Below are 21,974 nucleotides of genomic sequence, written 5' to 3'. Positions count from 1 at the left end.
ACTCTTGAATCACCATAATACTTGGCCGTCTTCTCCCTCCTCCTCTGCTGTAAACTCTTTCTCTCTCCCTCCCTACTCTTTCTCTCTCTCTCTCTCTCTCTCTGCGTTTCTTACGGAAATACAGTACCAATAATACCCAACCAGTTGTAATCGCCGGAAAATCCTCTGAGGGCAATTTTCATATTATGTACTTTCTTCCCAACTATTATATCAGTTTCTGCAATTACTCATGTCTGCTAAGTTTCAGAGCACCAATCGTCGTCGGGCAGTATCCAGAGATAATGTGGTTTATTTTAGACAATATGTACATGGCTAAAGACTGCCTTCCATGTGCAGCACATCGTTACAAGATCAGAACCCAAGCGAACGATCGCCCTGCGCCTCTGGTATCAGTGTTTACGTTTTTCGCCGGCTACAGGCGGAGGACGTGGCATCTTCATGAAGACCTTGAAGGCGTCATAGATGAACCATTGCAAAGCGGTCAACGTCCCAATCATGATAATCCGGGGTCCCAGTCCGCTCCACAGACCCACGAAGCCGACCTTCTTCACAATTTCTGCCGCTGTTGAGCCCTTTTGCTGGTTCAATTTGCTGACAACAGTGTCGGCCGGGTGGCTGACGACGGCGCAAAAGATGCCGGCGATGTATCCAGCGGCAAAAGTAACCAGAAGCTGTTCCGCTTTGGTACACTGGGTACGCGGTTTGGGAACGACGTAGCGATAGAGTAGCTCCAGCGTCTTTTCGAAGGATGTGAACTTCATCATGGTGTAAGGAACCTGTCGGAACCACAGCGGCACCAGTCCTTTGTAGAAAACGCCAACGCCGTCCTCTCGCATCATGACGCCCATCGCCTTGCTCATGGAGGTCGTGAAGCCCGGAGACGTTTGGATCCGGACCTGGAACAGCGGGGGAAAAGCTGTCGTAAAAATAGGCTGAAGACTTCGACGGCGATTGAGGTCTGGGAACCTTGACAGCCTCCATCGGCGCCAGTCCAATGTCGGCGAAAAATTCTGCCGATGCTGAACTCGTCAGATACAACCACGTACGATACTCGAACGCGTTATCGTCTCCGATCAATTTCGCGTAGTACACCTTGAAGAACTCGTACAAACCGAACTTGAATAAACCCTGAGTCGAGTAGCCCAGGAACGTCGGGAGCCATCCTCGCGTTAATCCAAGCACTCCTTCCTCCGCTATGGTTACTCTGAACCCGTTGCTTAGACTTTGGTACTTGGCTCGATCGACCTGATGATGTCAATTAGATGAAGAAAAAATTGTTGGAGACATTTTTAAGGATGTACTGCTACACGTTCTGAATCAACCAAAACTGACAATGAGTCTCTTGTTGACATTATTGAATACTTTATGATGAGATAAAAATCGGAAAAAAATCGATCACAATAAAGACGTTAAGAAAATTAAATTTGAATAATAACAATGCCCAAAAGTTATCAATAAGTTTTTAAAACAAATTTTTAGGGAATGTTTTTTTTTTTGTCGTGTGAAATAAATTCGTTGAGAATTGTCTCACTATTTTGAAATTTCCGTTTTGGAAAATTAAAAATTTTTATTCATGGAGGTAAAATCGTGAATTTTGGATACGTTTTCGTAAAAACGTTGTACATTACTATTAAGACGTTTCCGTGGCATTGAACAAATAGTTTTGTAAATACGGTCTTTACAAATTTATAAAAACGGAAATTTCAAAACAATGAGAAAATTCTTTAAAAATTCATGTGTATTCAGAAAAATCAACGAATTCATTTCATATGACAAAAAAAAAACGTTCCCCAAAAATTTGCTACACAATGTTTCGTTTAAAAAATTTATTGACAACTTTTGGGCATAATTTTTATCTTATCATAACGTATTCAATATTGTCGACGAGACTCACTTTTGATATAATAATTTACATAGCCAGTTACACATCCTTAAGCATCGAAGGGGCGGAGAAAGTTATGCGGTTCACCTGCAATCGGCATTTAATCAAATCTAGAGGCGTTATCAGGGTGTGAGTACTGCCGCACGATGTTACGCCCCCCAAACCACAGAGCAGAAAATACTTGGTACTTCCAAAAGCGCAACTTTCCTCTCCGGGCGGTGTTCCGGACGAGGAATCAGCCTTGAGTACCAACTTTTCCCGCAGCCAATTTCGCATGGGCCACATTTTCGTTAATAAAACGTTTTGGGACAATTTAACCCATATCCTCTTTCATACCGATCCGACAAGATGTGTAACGGTCCAAAATTTCACATGGTTCAAACGAAGGCTGCCTTTTAAACTTTAGAATTTTTCACCGTTCAGTTATATTTTTCAATCGATATTGCGCGCTTGATAAAGTTTTTTTTTCTAGTATCACTGTCAACCTGAGCGTGAAGCGACGTTTGACGTATGTTATTGATCTGACGTTTGTCATTGTACAACTTTGCAATTTATCTAATAACTTGAACAATGTGTGTGTTCGTCCAGATGCCAATAATTCGATCAACCTTTCATAGCGACCATTCGATCCTCGAGTTTCGATCCAAACAGCTGGTCGACGAAATGTAATATTTTTGCCATCTCCAGTTCTCTCTTTCTCCAAATTCTCGGTTCTTTCTACCATCACGTCAAATTCATACTCCCTATCGAGAGCAGCATAAATCCGGAACCAAAATTTCTGTGCAGTGTGCGAAAAAATTTGAAAGATAAAACGTAAAGAATGGAATAAGCCAAAGGCATGTGTTAAAAAGTAAAGTAGTAACTAAAAACTAAAAATGGCTATCAACGGTCTGCAAGCTACTGCGTGCTATGGAGGTCTGGGTACTTACGTCTGTCGCGGGGAAAATCGGGTCAACGATTTGGAGTATCACGCAAATTGTTTACGAGAAAGACTAGACAGATTGGAGGCGATGCTTCCGGTCGCTTTAATCGAGGCCAGCATTGCTGTCCAGAAAGGAGAACGACCCCTCGATCTTTTGCAACTAGCACACGCCGACGATGATCCAGTGGGAGAAAAACGCGAGGGGGAAATCGGCGGAACGGAAGGTAAAAGATGACACCTTGTTCGTTAATCGGCAATGCATTGCTCGGGAGATCGTTGCCAAAGGATCACCATTGCGGAGAATAGTATATTGTGTAAGAAGGATGCAAACACGGTCCTTTTGGGCCGAGCGTAAGTTTGCAGTATGAGTCGTAAGTGAGCCGAAGACGAATATTGAAAATACGCGAGGCGAAAAGACCGTTGCCTCTTTGTTGCACACGATTCTTCGTATAACAAGAGTATGTTACGCGTTTCTTCACCAAGCGCAAAATTGAGGTTAGGGTCGCGCAATGTCAGATTTGTTCGCGACAGCGCATGCGCGCAGAACCGAAAGAACCACTTTTCACTTCTAGGACTCAAAAGTGGTCTTTTCTGTACTCCTCACGTGCACATTCGCAGGCTCACTCCACCGTCATAGAAACGGGTACTTTGTCCACGGATAACACGTGTATCGAAATAAACGTCAAACACGCTCGCGTTATATAAATACTTCTTTCCCTATGTCATAATCTGCAGTCGTTGTGACACAGTTGATAGTTCCTCACGCCCTGTGTACAGATTCGTCTGCTCCCATCCCAGAATCGGGTAACATAATCGACGACGAGGACAAGCCTCGGGTCTGCATGCTACAGGTGTTGGCCAGGAAGGAGAAATCTCTTCGCAAAAAGATATACGAAATGGAAGTGAAGGAAGAGCGATACAAGAAGGCGCTGTCCGAGGCTGGACACACTTTGGGCGAGGCCAAGACCGAAGCAGCGATGAATGAACCTGCGGCTTGCAAGCCCGAATGTCCGGGCGCAACGAATCAGACTGTGAATGACTGCCGAGTCGCTGGAAGCTCGAGTGACCCGGTGAGGCAGAGGATTCAGGAGCTGGAAGCGAGCAGCAAGAAGATCAGCCTGAACTTGATGAACCTGCATAAAGATCGGGCGGATCTTAGCTGTCAGGCAAAAAACTTGACCGCCGAGCTCCGCTGTACCCAAAAATGTCTGGGCCAAGTCCAGCAGCGGGTACTTGGCAGCTCGCCGTCACGAGTCATCCCCATCATGTGTGATCCTAGTCTTAGCGACGTCTACGAAAAGCCGGTGCCATGTTGTGGTAATTGTAAGAGTGGAAATGGAACGAGAAAATTGCCACAGGATCCGGAGGCCCTGAGGACTCTAGCTGGGCAGTTCAAGGAGGCTTATAAAAACGCTGAGGTGTTTGTTTCGGGGTGCTTGCGCTCTTGCGCTGCTTAATCAGTACTTGTGGATACGGTGACGCTAGGGAACTTTTTCTTCGTTACAGAACGCAGGATTTTCCCCCTGCGTTAGAGAGCCGATACGAAAAACTGCGGAGCGCTTGAGAGCGCTAAGCAATCTCGACCCTGATGCCTGTCCCTGCGGTCAACCCATCAAGGTACTTTTTTAAGGACTTGAATATACCCCGTGGTTTTGTCTTGATGATTTTTTCTTCACCCTGCAGTGCGATAGTTGCGTTATTTGCTCGTGCGCTGAATGGGAACGCGATCTGGAAGGTGGCGGCGGTGATGAACCACCGGAAGAAAGCTCGTCCGATGACGGAGAATCTCTGCGGAAAGGAACTGCAGCGAAGAAGAAGCCGAGAAAAGCGCAGGTGACGAGCTGCAACTGCGGCTGCAACGAAACTTCGTCGGAATCTGAATGTCCCTGTGGTTGTGCAGGACGTCTGGCTGGAGCGGTCGAAGTTTGCCCGTAAGAAGTTTTTGAAACCTATAATTAACATACATCTCGGACAGCGAAGCACATTTATAACGAACAAGAGGAGAAATGAATAAAAATTTTTAACGATAGTTATGACGCTGCGTGATTGTTATTTTAATCTTCGTCCAACGTTTGAAGAAAATCCGAGGGTTTCTTCCAGATGTAGTTGCGAACAGGCGGTAGAATCCAGCGCTATATCGACTTCTGATCCTTCGACAATAACCGAGACCACAATACCTTCTTCTGAAATTGATGATTCTGGATACAGCCAGGTGGGAAAAGGAGATGCCAATTGCCAAGCGTACAACACCTTGGATAGCTCTTTTTCGTTGTGTACAATTTGCAAAACCGAATCTCCCCAAACGTCAGGTGCGTCATTCATACGAAACGATGACGTACTGTTCAAATATGACCTGCACGATTTTCTCAGACTTCTTTCGCACATCTAGGCCGAAACAAACAACGTATTCCTGACGATCAATGCGAAATTTGCCGACGCGAAGTGGAAAACGATTCGTCGATGAGTGCCGGATTCTGTAAAGTTTGTCCCTGTGCTTGCACGATGTGTGATGTGAACGAAAATCGGAAAGGATCGCCCCCGTGTCAACTGTGTCGCCCGGTAGTCACGGAAGTCATTGATCCGCAGAGCTACCCTAACGACTCGGTTGAATGTACTTGTTCACATCCTGCGGATGTGCCGCCTGAAATCCAGAAGGTAAAATAACGGTAAAAATTTCGACGTCTGAAAGCCAGAACCAATGGGGTAGGTCGTAATCTCTCAATTAAAGAGGTCACCGAACCGACAGATTGCATACCTACCCCTGACTTTGATTGCGTGCCTCGTGCTCGCTTTTTCCTTGTTCAATTCTAGTAGTTTCCCCGCGGGTGGGATCATGTCACGTGGATGGAATTCCAGAGTCCCACTCGTCTTGATTGATGATAACTTTTACTGTGACGATAAGTTATTGCGCTTCGGTCAGGCTCACGCGAGTCGGGCGAATGTCTCGTAAAATAAAACTGGGAACAAATTTGGATCCCATAGAAGTAGAGGCTTTATCGGTGTTTTTCCGTCCTAGGTCTGTAAGGTTGAGCAGCTTCGGCAAGGCCTGGAGAATTTAAAGAATCGCAATCACGCATTGCGCAATATTTTGAAGAGCTGCGGGTGCCTGAACCAGGCCGATGATCCCAGTCTCTCTGCCTCTCCTAAGGAGAAGATACTCTGCAATTGCCCGACCAGTGGGAATTCCGTGAAGCAAACCAGCAGCGGACTGATGTGCACAGTGCGTCTTCTGCAGAGCAAGTGTCGCACTAAGGATGGAATGATAATAGCGTTGGCAGATGAGTTAAGGAAGGGTGCTACCCCCGAACAGATGTCAAGGATCCTTGAGTGTCTCGCTGATCCGAGCTTTTGTCGCGGTGCGAACGACTTCGACCGATCCGAGCTGTGGAATTACCTGAAAACCTCATCGGGTAGAAAGCCGAGAGTGAGTGGAAGGCAGACATGCCAGAGAGATCTTTTGATCGGGTTGACAGTGCTATTTTTGATCACCTTGTCCCCGGTGATTCGTTCGTATTCCCTAATACCACCGTTTTCGCAAATTCTCACTTGTTTTAAATACTGGGTCGAGGAGATCCCGGGAAATGTTGGCTACCTGGCCAACGTTATGGCCAATTTCGCCCGCATCGTGTTAGAGAAACAGTGTTTTGTATCACTCCTGCAATTCTTTGGTCCGTTTTCGATCTACCTGGACTCGGTGAGAAGCTTCTTTTGCTCAATGCCTGGGATGCAGTCGGTAATGATGCTCGTTAAGGTGGCTTTTAATCACCTGGACTCCTCTTGTCGATGCATCTCTGCGTTGGCACAATCGCTTCGAAATTTTCAGGCAAAAATGTGTCACCATCTATGTGGGGTGATGGAATACTTGAACGTCGTTAAGAGGCTTATACTGTTTCAAAAAACCCACTTACCTTCCCTAAAATCTGCGGCCGAAAGCTGCGGGTCATTGGTGACCTCGCATTTTTGCAGAATTTCTCCTATGGCAGATTTGCTACCCACAAACTTGGTCTCGTCTTTTATTTCCTTTCTAAAAATTTTACTTTCTCACATGTTGTGTCTGTGGACGGTGATCATCGCGTCTCCAAGCCACCTGGGAGGCGCTAACTCTTTGGTGCTTTATGTTTTCTCATGCGTCATGAGAGCACCAACCTACATTCAGATCGTTTTGGAACGCAGTTTTGATGCTCTAAAAAAATTGTCCTCACAACTCGGTATCAAAGACCGCGTTATACCCTTCATTTCAAAAATACTCTCTAGCGTGTCGTACTTGATGGAAAGTTGCTGTTGTTCCGGTGCGAATCCATCCTACGGGACTAGGACGTTATGTAATTCTGAAATTCCATTAGAGGAGCCGAATCTCAGTGATTTCATAGGTAAAACCACCTGCTCCAGTGTGTCGGAAAATATCGATCCCTCGCTGCTAAGTCCTGCAGTATTTACAAATTTAACCGACTTTACAACTCGTGACGGTTATTTTTCTAATCTTCTTTCACCAACGTGTTCCGGTAAAGTTCCACGTCTCAAAACTTTCGAGGACGTTCGAAACGACAAACCGTTGAGTGCATCCGAATTTTGTTCCGAAGACTGTAACCGATAAAAATTTACCAAATATCACTACGGACCGCAAGTGAATATTATCGTCCTCTTGTCCTTGTCCGATTTATGTCCGTGTATGTGGAGCAGGAGCTGGGAAACTCTGAAGGTGAGGAAGATGCGAAGCAGTTAGAGACAGAATGCAACTGTCCGATCAATCCGACAAAACCTCAGCCCCCGAGGAGTCTTACTATCTGTGCTCGGGTGTCGGGTTATGGCTTGATCATCTCCTGGCTTCCTCCACTTTCCGGACCCGTCGCTGGTTACGAGGTTGGTATGCTCAACGTACCGAAATTCGTCTCTCTGTCAAGAAAGTTGAGTTTGAAGTGACGGATGTGCTTTTAACGACCACCGATAGGTTCTGGCTGAAGGTGAAATTGTATCTCGCATCCGGACGCCAATGCGCACGAAGACGTTTGTGGATGGACTTGATCTCCGGCAAATGGTGCTACTGGAAGTGCGAACAATCAGCAGAAACGGGCTTCGTTCAGGAACCGTTGAGAAATTATTTAACCCAGCCCGTTCTACGGTGTGATTTGAGATTTTTGTGAAATGCCTCTATCTAAGTGGTATTAGGTACGTGATTACTCAATACCCAACTTCTTATCCCTGGTAAAAATATGTAACGTGACTCATTGACTGATCGATTGAAAAAATTAAATTATCGAACGGTCAATTGAAAATATAAGCTTTATATACATAATATAGGTATAAGTTTATCTTATATATCAAATTTTCTATAGTATGTTGAATAGAAACTGGAGACGCTGCGCTTATACAGCATAATGTATGCCTTGAAGAAGGGTTCTGTAAATTGCGTTTCGTTCACAGTTGTGCCCACACGTAATCAGGTGGTACTGTTTTGTAAATTTGTTGTCATGCTCCGTAGCCGTTTCCAGTCTCGATGTCACGGAGGTTTCTTGATTGCCGCAGTATTTCGACCTGATTCGTTTCATGCTTGCGCGCGTTGGGATGCTCACGCGTTTCACGCTCTCTTCTTGATATTGCGGGGACTCCATTTGTCGGCGGAATGGTACTTCCGCTATCATATTTCCGACGTCGGTGACATATCCCTGACATTTTCTCGAATATGCTGGTTCGTACTGTTGACTTGACTCCGAACCAGAAGTATTATTTGACGCTGGGCGATCCTGTAAGAGGAAAAAGGTTTGGAACGAGTGGGATCAAGGAAAGGGAATCCATTTTGTTACACGCAGAGATGATTATCGGTTTCGTTCTGTGACGATCATTACACAAGGCACACAATTAGCATTGAGGTAACGTGTTTGTAGGTGTTTGCTTTATTGGTATCATCCTCGTATCTGCACTAAATACACGTTTTTATTGCTCCACCAATTTGGCGAAATATACGTTCATCGGGTATTTTACATCGTAGAACCATTATGGTATCAGGAAACGTTGAATATTACTCAACCGATCTCTCAGTTATAAATCGCAGTAATATTGGACAAGATGCAGGTCACTTGCAGATGTCGAAAACGTAACCCTACAGCCGAGAACCTCGCTGAATCTATGATGGAGGAAAAGTGAGGTGAGGGATAAAAGGTGATCATAACGGAAATAGTAGTTTTTGCATCTGTAGCTCAGTTCCAACGCTGTTGAAACCATTCAAGAAAAAAAAACCCTAAACGTTGGATAAACGTCCAAATATTTTTTGTAATCAATTCACGCAGCCACAATGAAAGTCTCTCGTAGACTGGTCAGGCGCTCAAAACAGTGCCAGTCGCTTGCATGTAGGAGATCTCCTCGACGTGGAGCGAGTAGAAGATCTTCCTTGTTTTAGGGTCAGTTCGCGTCGCTCGGAAGCCGGAAGATTTGCGAATTTTTGGCGAGGAGCGAAGCAAGTATGGTGCCAGCTCGTCCCACCAGCGACGAGCGTCGCGACGCCGGGCGTCACGTACCTGTTCAAAAGTTATCCTCTCATCGTGTGCAACGTGATGATTATGGCGAGGACAGGTGCTGTTGTGCCGAAAGTTTCTGACCATCGATGAAAACGTTGGAGCTGCTATCCGATCCATTTGAATCTAGAATTTTTACGACGATTTATCATATATCATATTCCCGAGACCATAAAGAATTATCCATCAAATTTCTGTCAACTGTACTCACTTTGTTACGCTTGCAGCCCTTGCGACTCTGCTGTGAACTTTGTCGCACCGGTAATGGTTGCTGCTCTTCTTTTGGTTGCGCAGGCTGCTTGTTCGGATCCCCGAACAGACCTTTGGCTTCGGCAACTTTGATCATGAAGAGAGAATTGAACTGCATCATCTCCTTGCGTCGTATCAGTGCAAGATAACAGCCTCCGTCCACTAATTTATCTGATGACTTGCCGCACAACTCATCGACTTGACCAAATTCGAACAAATCGCTGTCCGGCACCTTGAGAGAACACGGTCCAATTCTGGAAAAATTTATACTTCAAAAACACAGAAAATCTCACCTTGTCCTCTATCGAGGGTGATATAGAGACTTCGTCCTCATCGTCATAAACTGAAGTCGATCTTCGGTCTTCCGGTTGTGTTTTGGGAAGTTCAAGAGCCAGCTGACTACGCTTACTGGATTTGATAGACCTAGCGCTTCTACTACCAGCCTCTTTACTTGGGAATTTTCTTTTGGGCTAAAGTTATTGTGTACCACAGATTAATCATTGGAGACTCTGACGATAGTAATAACATCACCGTGCGAAAACTGTGAAAACTCTCACCGAGTGCTCACGAATGTATTTCTCAAGAGCCATTCTATTCGCGTACTGTGTCACCTGCTCTACCATTTCCGTCGTTTCAGCAGGGAGAATGCTGTGCGCCTGATAAATCAGAAGCTGAACATTGGGCCTCGTCAAAGCGTGTCTTAGGGTTTCCAACTGCTCGGCAAGCAGAGTGTGCGGTTGTCTAAGTCCGCCGTCGATGTCAGTCAGGGCTTCCAACAATAGCGTTTCACCGCCTCGAGCAACAGCCAGATCAACGGCATCCCGTATACCGGTATAGCTGCATGGTGGAGTTGCCAATACTATGGTAGCCCTTTCCAGTTCTGCGGAAGCCGGAGGCGAGGTGTACCTAACAAAATATCCACAATCATATCCGGTTGGCCAGAGCGTAAGAAGTGCGAAGAAAGTAATCCAGTGCGATTTACGACTCAGCGAATACACGGCACTGCTGAAGCGTCACTCCAAGATTTCGGAGATACGTCTCGTACTCTCGCCGCAGTTGACCTGTACCGAATGCGAGGAGTCGACCAGCGTCGTCTATGTCTGCGAGGAGGCCCGCCAGGTAGCCAGTGTGTCTTGGCGCTAGGGCATGAGTCAGGACTACTGGACCACAGAGGTGGCCCATTCTCACTGCCTGTGCTAACGCTGCTGCGCCTAAACACAACGACCTTTCCTGTGGCGAGAGATGGGACGATCCAATGTAAGAATTGTCATATTATTAATTATTATTGCGTCAAATTACTATGGCGCGAGGTTGATCGTGATCTGAAGCAGGATTGCAGCAGTCACAGATCGTTACTCCCACAAACGCGTAGGACAACAAATTAAGTGTCGCGTGATTCAGGCACCGTTGATGGGTACTTTGGTATCCGATAATCGTGTGCACCAACTGCTGACATGAACGTAGGCGGGATAATTGCGAGGCGATAGTTACACCGAAAACAGGACTCACGTGGTGGTGAGGATATCGATTTACAATGCGCGTTGGGTTGTTGGAGCAAACGTTGAAGAGTCTATTACGCGACAAACCAAAATGTCGCGTATAACATGCAGCTCTGATAATCGATGATCATGCAGTGATTGTGCAATTTAGGTTAGTCCTTTAAAAGCTCATTTTTGAATTACGACCGGCTAGCCTCCCAAATCTGCGACAGATGATACAAAAGTAATTTCATAATTTTTCTATATTTTCACCTCAACTTTAACCTGCTCCCCCAAGAAGGTGGATTTCCCCATACAACCCTTTCAGGGGCACGTCAAATCTACCGGGGGAAATATGCGGGTGAAATTTAAAAACGACCTTTTTAAGGATCACCCTATTCAACGAAAACAACGGAATTAAAGAAGATATTACGACTACTCACCATGAAAACAAATTGATAACTTCGAACGAGGCCGGACCTCGCAATGGTCTCTCGAGCAGCGTCGTGGAAGTTGACGACTTTCGGACACGTCGAATCGAACCGGAATGTTCCTTCGTCGATTTCCTCCGCGGAGCAGTCCGTGCACAGGGTCAATCCCAGACCGGTCATTTCCCGGATGAATTCTTCCTTACTAGATATTTTGAGGGTGTTTACCCAGCCGGACGCTACGGCTCCGTTTTCACCCCAAACCACGCCTTCGGCGGTTCGAAGGTGCTGCGGTAGTAGTTCGCCTGTTCGAATATCACGCCATCAATATGCCTGCGATATTTCTGATATAGTGGCGAAAGATTCGAGGGTATAAACATTACTCAAATTGAGGGCTGAGCCACCTATGCGGAGCCGCGATACACTCGCGGCTAAGCGCGTCTTCGCCTTGAGCAAAGCGTCCTCGATCTCTTTGAGACCGGCTTCTTGGAAGGCCTTTTCGCGCTCAGCCACCTCGTTCACCTCACCCCGGCGACCAAACTTACGACCCTGCATGTCGTAGAGAAGGAGCCAAACGATTCTCTCCTCATGTTTGTAATCCGGGTGATGATACCAGAAGCCAATATCCTCCAGGGCATGATTGAGAATATTTTTGTCTGCCAAAGCATTATAGGGTACAGCTTTTGTTATGACCAAGACCCATGAAATTGGTCTGATCTCATCGAATTAAGAACTGCCTCCAGTGACTTAATTGATGTGATGGACTGCCTGGATTACAGCTTACATCGTAGCACGTCGTAAACAAGCCCGAAGACCCGTCGCATCTCTGCTTCGTCAGTGTACGTCGGTGGTGAGGATTGTTTCTGAAGGACTTTCGATGCGAGGATTAAATCGCCGACTCGCCATCCCGGCTGGATACAAGCCTCCGTCATTGAGCCACCAGCGCTTACGATTGCCTCCCACGAACCAGCCGAGGTATCCCTTCGTCCTTTCGGACGCAAAGGATATCCATTGGCACCCGGCGTTGGCTGCCATTCCCATTCCTTGCTGTCCTTTGGCTCTTTCTCCGCGTCAGCCTCCATCCTGGGAGATTGACAGTGACAGTGGGTACCGGAGTTAAAGAGTATAATTACTGCCGAAAATTAGCTATACATATACGGTAAACACGTCATCGCGAATTCCTCAATTTGTCTGCTTCTCGCGTGATGAAAGCATGAGCGATACACCGACAGCAGATTGATGCAATTTAAAGATGAAAAAATAAAGAGAAGAGTCAGTCAGTTGACCGCGCTTAAGCGGACGTAACGTCGTCGTGCAGCTACTGGGTCAGAGATGAGTGTGTTTCGTCGATCAATCATCGGGTCACTTGTTAACCTTATCCCAGTTAGGCATTCGGAGTAAGATCGTGTCCGCCTGCAGGATTGGGAATGGGATGTTTTTTTTCTTTTTTTTTTTTATTTTTCGATACGAGGACGAAACTTTCGAGGTGTGGTGCAGAGCTGGGATTTAGAACCCTAATCCTTGTCGGACAATTTCTTTTTTAAAACCATGTGTGTGCAAAATCGTGAAACGCATGAAATCGGGATTTATGGGCTAACTAATGAATCGATTCAACTAACAATAGAATCGCGCTATAGTACAGCTTCATACGTTAATTTGCGTTAATAGTACAGATCTGCAACCAAAAAATTGAACAGGTGTTTTACATTGTTTCTCATAGATTTTCACTCACTGAAACCGGGAAAAATACTCAAAAAGTTCCATCACCTCAGGTTTTTTCTTCAACTCGTATTTGCAGTTTCACTTAGAGTGAAACTCGCGTTTAACTCGAAATCTGTCATCCTATTCTTGATTCTAAAAATCCTATGAAAAAATGATTTCTTACTTCCATTTAATAAATATTGGAGTAAAACTCAAAAATAAATACAAACAGGGAAAGCGAAAATGGAAAGTGGAAGTATAGTCGGAGGTGTATCAAAGAGAAGAAGAAAACGTTTCATAGGCGAAAATACTGAACACGGAATGTTAAGTTCATTACGTAAAGAAATTCTTTGTTCAATTTTATAAGAAATAACATTTAGTTCATTGTTATAAAATGGTGGTTTTTTCATTCTTATTATACTTTTTTTCATGCAAACGCCTTGTATACTGTAAGAATTCTGTACATGTAATGGATCGGGCTTTTCGACGAGCGCACGTAATTGAACTTGGATTCAGATTTATTGGAAAAACCAGAGGTCTTGAGAAATTCTGATAATTGTCTAGCCGCCGGACACCCGGGATTTCTCATCTCGGGTGTCTTCGCGTCTTTAAGTTTCTTACTCCACAGCTTCACCTTCGGCGTCGATTTCACGCTGCAGATCCACCAGACGATAATAAACTTGACGACGCCACTCCTCATTGCTCGGTAGAACAAGTTCCTCCAATTCCCGCACATGTTTTTCCTCGTTAGGATCTGTGTTCTGGACCCACCTGGCCAGCATAACCCGGAAGATCTTCGCGTAGATCGTGAAGAGGCTGACTTTCCTCGAAGCTTCCTTCCTCTCGCCAAGTTCCCGCATGAACGGTGATTTCCGTTCCTCCTTATCAACCGACGCGATATCCTCTAGTCGAGAATCCCGGCTGGAGGATTTTTCGAGAAAACTCACGGTTCCCGTCATTTTCACAAATCAAACCGGAAACGATGAATTATCAGTCATAAATGTTCAAGTTTCACATAGAGAATAGGCGAGATATTACATGACGTCTCACAGTGAGGTTAGTACACTTGTTACGGAGGTCAGATGCCTTGAAGTACTTTTTTCTAGTAAATGCTGATCTAGACAGCGAAAAAAAAGATTTCGACAGTCATCCAGCACCCACTTGGCAGAATAGTTTCCTGTGGCAAGGCTTAGGGTCGAGGCAAAGGCACGACCAAGACTAGATAGAATAGGCGTGAGAGGTTTCGGCGACATCGCGTGTCCCGATGATATCGCTTGTGCAGTTGTCCTGCACGTAAAGCATAAATAACCATACCTACACATTTCTGGCTCGGGAACGCAGTGCTACACAATCCTTTCTCTACTTTTCTATTTTCGCTCACCTTATAAACAACTAGAAACTGTTTTCTATAGATAATCGATTTGCAATCGAACCCTCGCGTGGTCTGAGGAGAGGCCAAGTGGATCCCAGGTTCTTATTCTTTCCTTAACTTCTGATCGACCACGAAAAACATCGCGAGAGAAGTATAACTGCAGAGAGAAGCGTGTCTTGATCCCCTATAACTTGGTCTATCTGTGTCTTTGGTACCGTTCTCTCTGCAGATGTATCAGATTTCCCCTATATTCGGAAGAATATTTCACCAACTTTTATTCCAATGTATATTTCAAGTGTCTCTCTGTGTATTGGTGTATCGGTGGAGAATTATGTGCTCAGCAAGACCAAGAAAGAGACTTCCATAAATCTTTAAGCCTGTAAACGTTTTTAGTCCTGCTGTGAAAAGGTGCCGAGCAGTACCAAGCGGATTCTTAATTTCATGCTTTCATCACCGTACTGCGATCAGGGTCATCACAGCTTTCAATCGCATAAAAATACTACGTTATTACCAGATTTCGAAGTTTTCCAAATAAAACAAATTTGAAATATGTAATTCTGCTATTTAGTATTCAGATACGAAAGGTACGATGTTCGAGACATTCACTTGGGTTGCAGCGATTAATTGTGTATTAGAAAATGTCGCAAAATTTTTCATTTCCCTTTCAAGAGTGCATTAAGTAGCCTCCATAAGGGTCTGAGGTAGCCGTGGGGATGTCCATCAGACTGTTTAGCTTCAATTCGAAACTCTATGCGTCAATGAGAAAAGTTTTGATTAACGAAGAACATCGTCGTTATTAAAATCACGTTCAGTGGAAAACGTAATTTACAATTTTAGGTATAATATCATACCCAGAGGTCGTTAGCCACCCTACATTAAGGACCGCACGAAATTCGAGGCGAAATGTCGAACGAAAATCACAGTTTTGAAGGTGATATGTATCCTCTTCGTGATCTACGCACAAACAAATCTACAATATTAGTTTGGCATCCCGTATCTCTGAATAAACAACGGTTTTACGAACCGATTTTTTCTCTGGAAGAAGCGAACATCGTGATAACCAAAACAGTATTTTCTGATTTGAACGCGATCGTAGACGAAACGCTTTCTCAAAAATCGAGCGAGCATCCTGAAGTTCCTACTGACCATAAACATGTTCTAGCTCGTAGAACGGATCGTTTTCACGCGATACAAATGGAGAGAGAATTTTCGTATAAAAAGCGGAGAATAAGCGGTCGGAAAAGGCGCACATGGACAGAAAGCGGCTGCTTGTAACAGGATGAAAGATATAAATTGCTTTAAATTGAACCTGTATGAACTTTGCTGTGTGATTTCAATCGAAACCTAATCGAAACCTATTCTCATACGTGCAAGGTTGATCCTGGCGCTTCCCCGTACGTGAAGTATAGACTCCTGCACTACAACTCTCGCCGATTACCCTAAATGAAAGATAAAAAAACGTCAACTAGTAATGACATTTATCTATTTTGGTCGTAGGCGTTGTATGTTATCCTATACCAAGTGTTTCTTTACTGAAAAAGACTAACAGTTTTTGTTTAAACAAATTTATTCGGTATATTGTAGTGTAAATAAATGTAAGCGTTGTTACGATATACAGGTATAAGTATTACTAAAACCGATTTTACACATTTGAAAATCTTACGGGGTTAAAGAAGACACTGTGATTGTTATTTAGTATCAGTATTACGTGATACTAAAAAAGGCACCAGAAAAGTCACGATTCAACATTTAAAAACTTACGTGCATGCGCGTATTGTGCACATTAGAAAATGTTAGGAATTTCTTATATTCTTATGCAGGAAATTATCTTTGTTTTCGTGTGAAATTACCTACCGCGGGAATTTGTTACATAGGTATATCCAACTAAGCGAAAAATATCATCTTCTTTGGTTAGTCAAATTATATAACATTATTAATTTACATTCGAGTTTGTAGAAGCAAAATGCTACCTGCTCCGGTATCAAATCTAAATATTCGTATTATCTACTCTTCTGTAGACTAGACGAAGACTGGCTGAATTAGCTGCTGCAAAAATAGATCAGGATAGGGAGAGTAGTGTAGCATTTGCTAAATAAATAATAAACATTAATTCATTCCCTTATACTTTGTAAAGAGATTGTACAGAACACGAAGGGTAGACTTCAGATCCAAGTTGACGATATCTACAACAGAATTACAGAGTTGATAAAAAGCGGTTGCTTCAAAAAATACAGAGCCGAATTATTTATTTACTCCATCAATAGGAACTCACCCTCGGGTCTAGCTTTGGGCTTAGGGAGTCCGATTTCTTGCATCAGGTCAAAAGCAAAAGATACATTGTGCACTTTCTGATCATGCGTCTTTGGAGTCAGGTGAAAACTGCCCAATGGCACAAAGAATCCCTCCAAGAGACCCAGAAGTAACGTGAGGAATACTCCGTCGTGAAATTGGGTGTCCAATTCCGTTACTTCCAAGTGCACTTTGCTCAAATGCTTGTTGACAAACGTGACCAGCGACTGTGGAAAAAAACAGAATTGTTATGACTTTATCATTGCCCCAAGTATAAAGTAACGAAGCTACGATATAACGCCCACCTTTTTAACGACTGCAAGTTTTTCAGGGGCGTGATCAAATAAGGTATCAAACGCGTCGCGTTCGCACCGCATTCCCAAATCCTCGTACGTGGAAGTGATTTCTTCCCGCACTGTCCTGTGGATCAGCTGACCGTCTTTCTTTCGTACCACAACAACTTGAATTGCTACTCTTTCAGGCAGCCTTACTGGTGCACGGAATTGCCTTGCCAATCCGACGAGAAGATGTAAAATCGATACAATATTTTTGGAATGTACAGAATCAACGCTCCATTTGTAAGGCGGATAACGATTCAGTACTCGATTTGCGGCTGACAATACTACAGCCAGCTTTTGCTTCTGACCCTCCTCAGATTGTGTTACTTCCGGTACGTCCAGTTTTTCACCGGTTAATCTCTCTGCAAAAATAATAGTTTTCAGTCATTCTTCTAACTGTATTGCGTTTTTTTTTCTCACATGCATATCGAGGAAACAGAACACATTACTAAATTTCATTACCTAACAGTTTTTGCAGAACCTGGCCATCGTACAAATCCTCTGCTATATCCTTGACGATGATTCTCTGGTCAGCAAGTTCGTCATTGATCCATTCAATGAGTACGTAAATTAGCTCCTGCAATTTAGAATCTTCCAGGGACCTAGGATCTGTCATTGATCTTTCCTCATTTTCATCAAGAGTGTATTCTTCCGGTGGCATATCTGGGTTGGCAGCTAGCCCAGGTGAATCTATCGCATGTTTACCCTCCTCTTGCACCTCTTGAACTGATGTAAAACGTGTATTGCATTATTATTGTTGTCTGATAATGTAAGTCCGAAAGAAACAGGCCGAAACCACTATATTGCTATCTAATCGTGTCAGATCCACAGATAATGCCAGTGTTGTGTCACAATAGAATGGAATTGAAAGAACAAATCAATCTGATCTGACTAAAAGCAAAAGCGAACGCGATTCGTCATCATCATCATCATCGTCTCGACCTTATTAGGTAAAGACGTCACGACGAGGAGAGAGACGAGCAAGTAAAAATAGGTTAAGTCAGTCGAATTATTCTTTACCTTCCTTGATCCGCTTCTTCCGACCAAGGGTCCCGATTTTTTCCCAAAAACTTTCTTCCTTCTCATCTTTCTTCGCTGACACTGGCACTGGTCGAGGAGATTTTGGTCGTGGTGACGCCATTACAGGAAATGCTGCATGGGCAGGGCAAGCGACGAGGCAAGACGATGGTGCAACAGAAAAAACACCAAGGTAAACGGTATGCAGTCTTTCACCGTGCCTACACGCGAGATACGTGTGAGCGCATATGTATACTCAGTTCCAACAGTTGTGGGCCGCGTTAAAAATTACCTACGCGGATGGAAAAAAAATCCTACGGCGTTCTACACATGTGAGTGGAATCCCCCCGCCTATTTATGGCTCTGACAGCTAGACATTCTAGGTAAATATACATGTGACAATTAGCCGTGTGTATAGTTGTCTATCCTTAGGCGTTAGCCGAAAAATGAAAAAACGCCTAAATGTCGGCAACCAGACACAACCACTGAGAAATTTCGAATTTATTAAATTTCATTACCATTTCATCGCATTATTCATTCCAATTTCCACCAGCGATGGCAAACTGTATAATATCTCTCAGTTTTATCATGAAAAATAACAAAAATTGCGTTTTTCGTTACCTTTTATCGTACTAACAGGCGCAGCTGCGTCAGTCTTATTTCCTGAAGAACATGATTCTTCGTCTTCTTTTTTCGCGACGCTTGCTTGAGTTTCGACTCGGGCTGACTCTGAAACATCCTGATTTATCGTTGTAGTTGAATCTACCGTTGCTACCGGATTCACAGACGGCTGCTTTGATTTCGTTCGTGATTCTTCAACCTGGTCGGATTCTTCACAACGACCTCTCAATTCAGCTATCAGCGATGCGCTAATAGCTCCTCCTACAGTTGATGCTGGTTTTTGTAGAGATTCCTTTCTGGGATTTGGAGGTGGTGCAAATTTCTTCTCTTTCGATTTCACCTTGGGTACTTCATTCTTTTTTGTTGGTACTATCGGTTTTTGCTTGCTTTTATTTGGTGTTGCAACAGTCTCGGGTACAGCTATTTTCGGATCCGCTTTATTTGCAGGCATTACCTTAATTAGCCCAATATTTTCATATTGGTTGCGCAGGTTGTTTATCGAGGATGGCTTTGAAGCTGTATTTTTTCCAGGAGTCAACTGCTGAGGCTTATCCTTATTTACGGACGTGGATTGCTTGTCTTCATCCCCAGAATCTGAATCCGATGGAATGCAAGCTTCCAACGGGGTTTCCATCGATGATTGACGACGTAAGTCCCGAACAATCGGACGCTGGATTTCATCCTCCATCGTTCTGAATGACCAATATAGCAGTTAAGAATCAAATCTAATATTCTGCAAGACAAACGAAACAGAATAAGAGTAAAAATAGAAATAAAAATTTGTAGCCTCATTTCCAAACGTTAATTTTAGGGTGAGATGAAGCTCATTTTGAAACGAATATCTTGCGACGCTTAAATGAAAGGGCGATAAATTGCGGTATCAATTCGTGTGATTGATATTATTGACTAATATATATATATATATAATAACGTACCTATAGCTGCAGTATATCCTGACAATAAATTTTAATATTCAAGCAGCACGGCTGAACCGGACAGAGTAAAACACTGACCACACCTCGACTAGTTACAGAGCATCATTCGATAACAAGCATCCTTATTTCATAAGCTTCAACTGACCGCGCGGTTTTAAAAGGAAATTCCACATCCGTGCTGGTCGTTGCAGCTGATACTGATCAGCTGCAAGTATGTAACACTACGGTTACTGTTTTATACTACGTGCATTTTTTATCAACAGATATAATTTTTTTTAAATTATATGCTGACGCACCTTAGATTAATTCTGAAATGTTAATGGCCGTCATATCAATCGTTTAGTCAACGTTAATCTTTAATTTCATGAAAATATCATACACACATTACGTTTTAACGTAGCCGAAGAAGCAGCGGGAGTCAAATGCAGTTGGTATCGAAATAATAGATTCATCTATTTAGATACAGAGCATTTAACGTCTTGAGCGAAGGGACGGCTTTTAATAAAATTAGATGAATACCAATTTCGTGTGTAGAATAGAATCTTAAAATTATCAAATTCAAAAATTGTAAAGTCGAACCAAATATCGATTCGTATGAAATCGATACTGCGACTAATCGATATTCGATACTATCACCACATTCGAGTCAAGACTTGAATTGACTTGTTGGTGTTTTGAGGTTAAGGTAAATGGAGAATTAAAGATAATCAATAAAATGTCGATCATCACACGCTTAGGAGTGAAAAATACACGGGAAATAGCAAGAATATCGAGTTTAACTTCGTCGTTCGCAACACAATCTGAACCTCCGAGTCCCGTTGCACCAGGTAAGCCCTCTAAACTTGACTTAACCTCACTTTCAGCCGCAAATTTTGTTTAACTTTTTTAAATAGATGAAATAAATACCACACTCATATTCCAACCCTATAATTACTATTTTTGTTACCTGTCAAATATGATACAGTGTTAAATATCAGAAAATCCTCATTCACCGATCCCTACGATACGTACGTACATCCTTAATTATAGCAATGAGCATTTTTCGGTATATTATGTGGTACATTCAATATTTCTTCCTGGCAATGAATGTGATTTATATGAAAGATTCCAACTATTAACTTCACGCCCTGACTAAAATATTTCAGATGAATTCCGAGTCCTCAAATTAAGACCCGACCCAGTACAGGAAAGACAAAAGCGAGAAATTCGACGAACAGAAGTACCTCCGCCTCGATCGACTCAAATGAAATTTGACCAAGATTGGGGATCAGTCTGGCCTGCCGCTCGCAGTTTCCACCCGGCAACGGTACCTCTGCCTGTGCGTCAAGGATACCCCTTAAAGAACGCAGCTCCGCCCAACAAGTATGGAAATGCAGAGCTTATGAAGATACCCAACTTTCTCCATCTGACTCCACCTGTTGTAACAAAACAGTGTGAAGCTTTGAAAAAATTTTGCACTCCTTGGCCTGCTGGGCTAGAAACCGATGAAAAATGCGAGAAGCACTTTCCAGTTGAAGTCATGACTTCAGATTACTGCTACTCTTCTCCGACGGTTAGAGAACCCTTGGCCAGAGTTGTTACAGTCAGGCTAAAACTATCGACTTTAAACTTAGACCAGCATGCTAGAGATAAACTACTTCGACTGGTCGGAGATAGGTACAATCCGGAAGACGACCTACTCACTATCACTTCTGACCGATGCCCAACTAGAAAACAAAATTTTGAGTACATCGAGTACCTCTTGACTGCCTTATACCATGAATCTTGGGTGAGTAACTTCTTCAGATCCGTAGAACGACAACTGTGCTATGCTCTAAATTTTAGCGCCAATGAAAAAAGCAATTCTTGATGTGTTATCTTTTCTTCAACAGCGCACAGAGCCATGGGAAGCTGAGAAGTCTGAAGCTGACATGGAGTACTACGATTGGGACAAGAGCAAGAGCCGAGACGGATTAATAACCCTGTATTGTTGGCCTGAACCTCCTATAGATAACGATTATGAAACTATTCCACATGCTACAGAGTATAAGATCGCAGTTTCTGACCTGATAAATAACGGGGAGGATGAATATTCACTAAACAAATACAAGGAGGCAGTTAAAAACATGCTTTTCTTAGAAGGGCAGGAAAAGGAATAAATCGATGACTTATAGTGTTGTTTTGAAATATGAATAAATCGGTAGCATTAAAAAGAGTAATTTTATTCCCATGATCACTTTAATTTTGATTAGTA

General features: G+C 43.5%; 4 protein-coding genes across 6 annotated transcripts; 1 reads left to right on the top strand and 3 right to left on the bottom strand.

The window, feature by feature from the left end:
• Positions 1–389: 389 nt before the first annotated feature.
• Positions 390–2,167, bottom strand: LOC124176890 (phosphate carrier protein, mitochondrial-like). Its single transcript, XM_046558725.1, has 3 exons — positions 1,970–2,167; positions 967–1,245; positions 390–896 (listed from the first exon to the last, which is right to left on the bottom strand). Exons 1-3 carry the CDS (start codon positions 2,165–2,167, stop codon positions 390–392), a joined length of 984 nt encoding a protein of 327 aa, XP_046414681.1.
• Positions 2,168–8,707: 6,540 nt separating this feature from the next.
• LOC124176889 lies at positions 8,708–14,658 on the bottom strand. The gene is given in 10 exon segments (XM_046558724.1): positions 8,708–9,439; positions 9,525–9,794; positions 9,856–10,032; positions 10,120–10,562; positions 10,564–10,792; positions 11,484–11,773; positions 11,852–12,124; positions 12,253–12,600; positions 13,273–13,331; positions 13,791–14,658. Coding segments are annotated over 10 exon segments (2,751 nt in total). The 5' UTR covers positions 14,129–14,658; the 3' UTR covers positions 8,708–9,115.
• A 1,439-nt stretch (positions 14,659–16,097) lies between these two features.
• LOC124175066 (beta-parvin) lies at positions 16,098–19,515 on the bottom strand. Of its 3 annotated transcripts, none has more exons than XM_046554923.1 (6): positions 18,807–19,515; positions 18,189–18,320; positions 17,631–17,894; positions 17,136–17,530; positions 16,814–17,057; positions 16,098–16,724 (listed from the first exon to the last, which is right to left on the bottom strand). In XM_046554923.1, exons 1-6 carry the CDS (start codon positions 19,492–19,494, stop codon positions 16,648–16,650), a joined length of 1,800 nt encoding a protein of 599 aa, XP_046410879.1. In that variant the 5' UTR covers positions 19,495–19,515; the 3' UTR covers positions 16,098–16,647. The 3 variants fall into 3 exon arrangements, with proteins under 3 accessions (XP_046410879.1, XP_046410881.1, XP_046410880.1); XM_046554925.1 differs by lacking the exon at positions 18,807–19,515 and adding an exon at positions 18,482–18,544; XM_046554924.1 differs by lacking the exon at positions 18,807–19,515 and adding an exon at positions 18,478–18,539.
• An 826-nt stretch (positions 19,516–20,341) lies between these two features.
• Positions 20,342–21,948, top strand: LOC124175067 (28S ribosomal protein S35, mitochondrial). The gene is made up of 3 exons (XM_046554927.1): positions 20,342–20,568; positions 20,887–21,509; positions 21,613–21,948. Exons 1-3 carry the CDS (start codon positions 20,457–20,459, stop codon positions 21,877–21,879), a joined length of 1,002 nt encoding a protein of 333 aa, XP_046410883.1. The 5' UTR covers positions 20,342–20,456; the 3' UTR covers positions 21,880–21,948.
• Positions 21,949–21,974: the final 26 nt, after the last annotated feature.

This window comes from Neodiprion fabricii, chromosome 2, assembly GCF_021155785.1.
Source record: "Neodiprion fabricii isolate iyNeoFabr1 chromosome 2, iyNeoFabr1.1, whole genome shotgun sequence".
Classification (NCBI taxonomy): Eukaryota; Metazoa; Arthropoda; class Insecta; order Hymenoptera; family Diprionidae; genus Neodiprion; species Neodiprion fabricii.
Note: the sequence above shows the minus strand (reverse complement) of the source record. Positions and strands in the feature narration are given on the sequence as shown.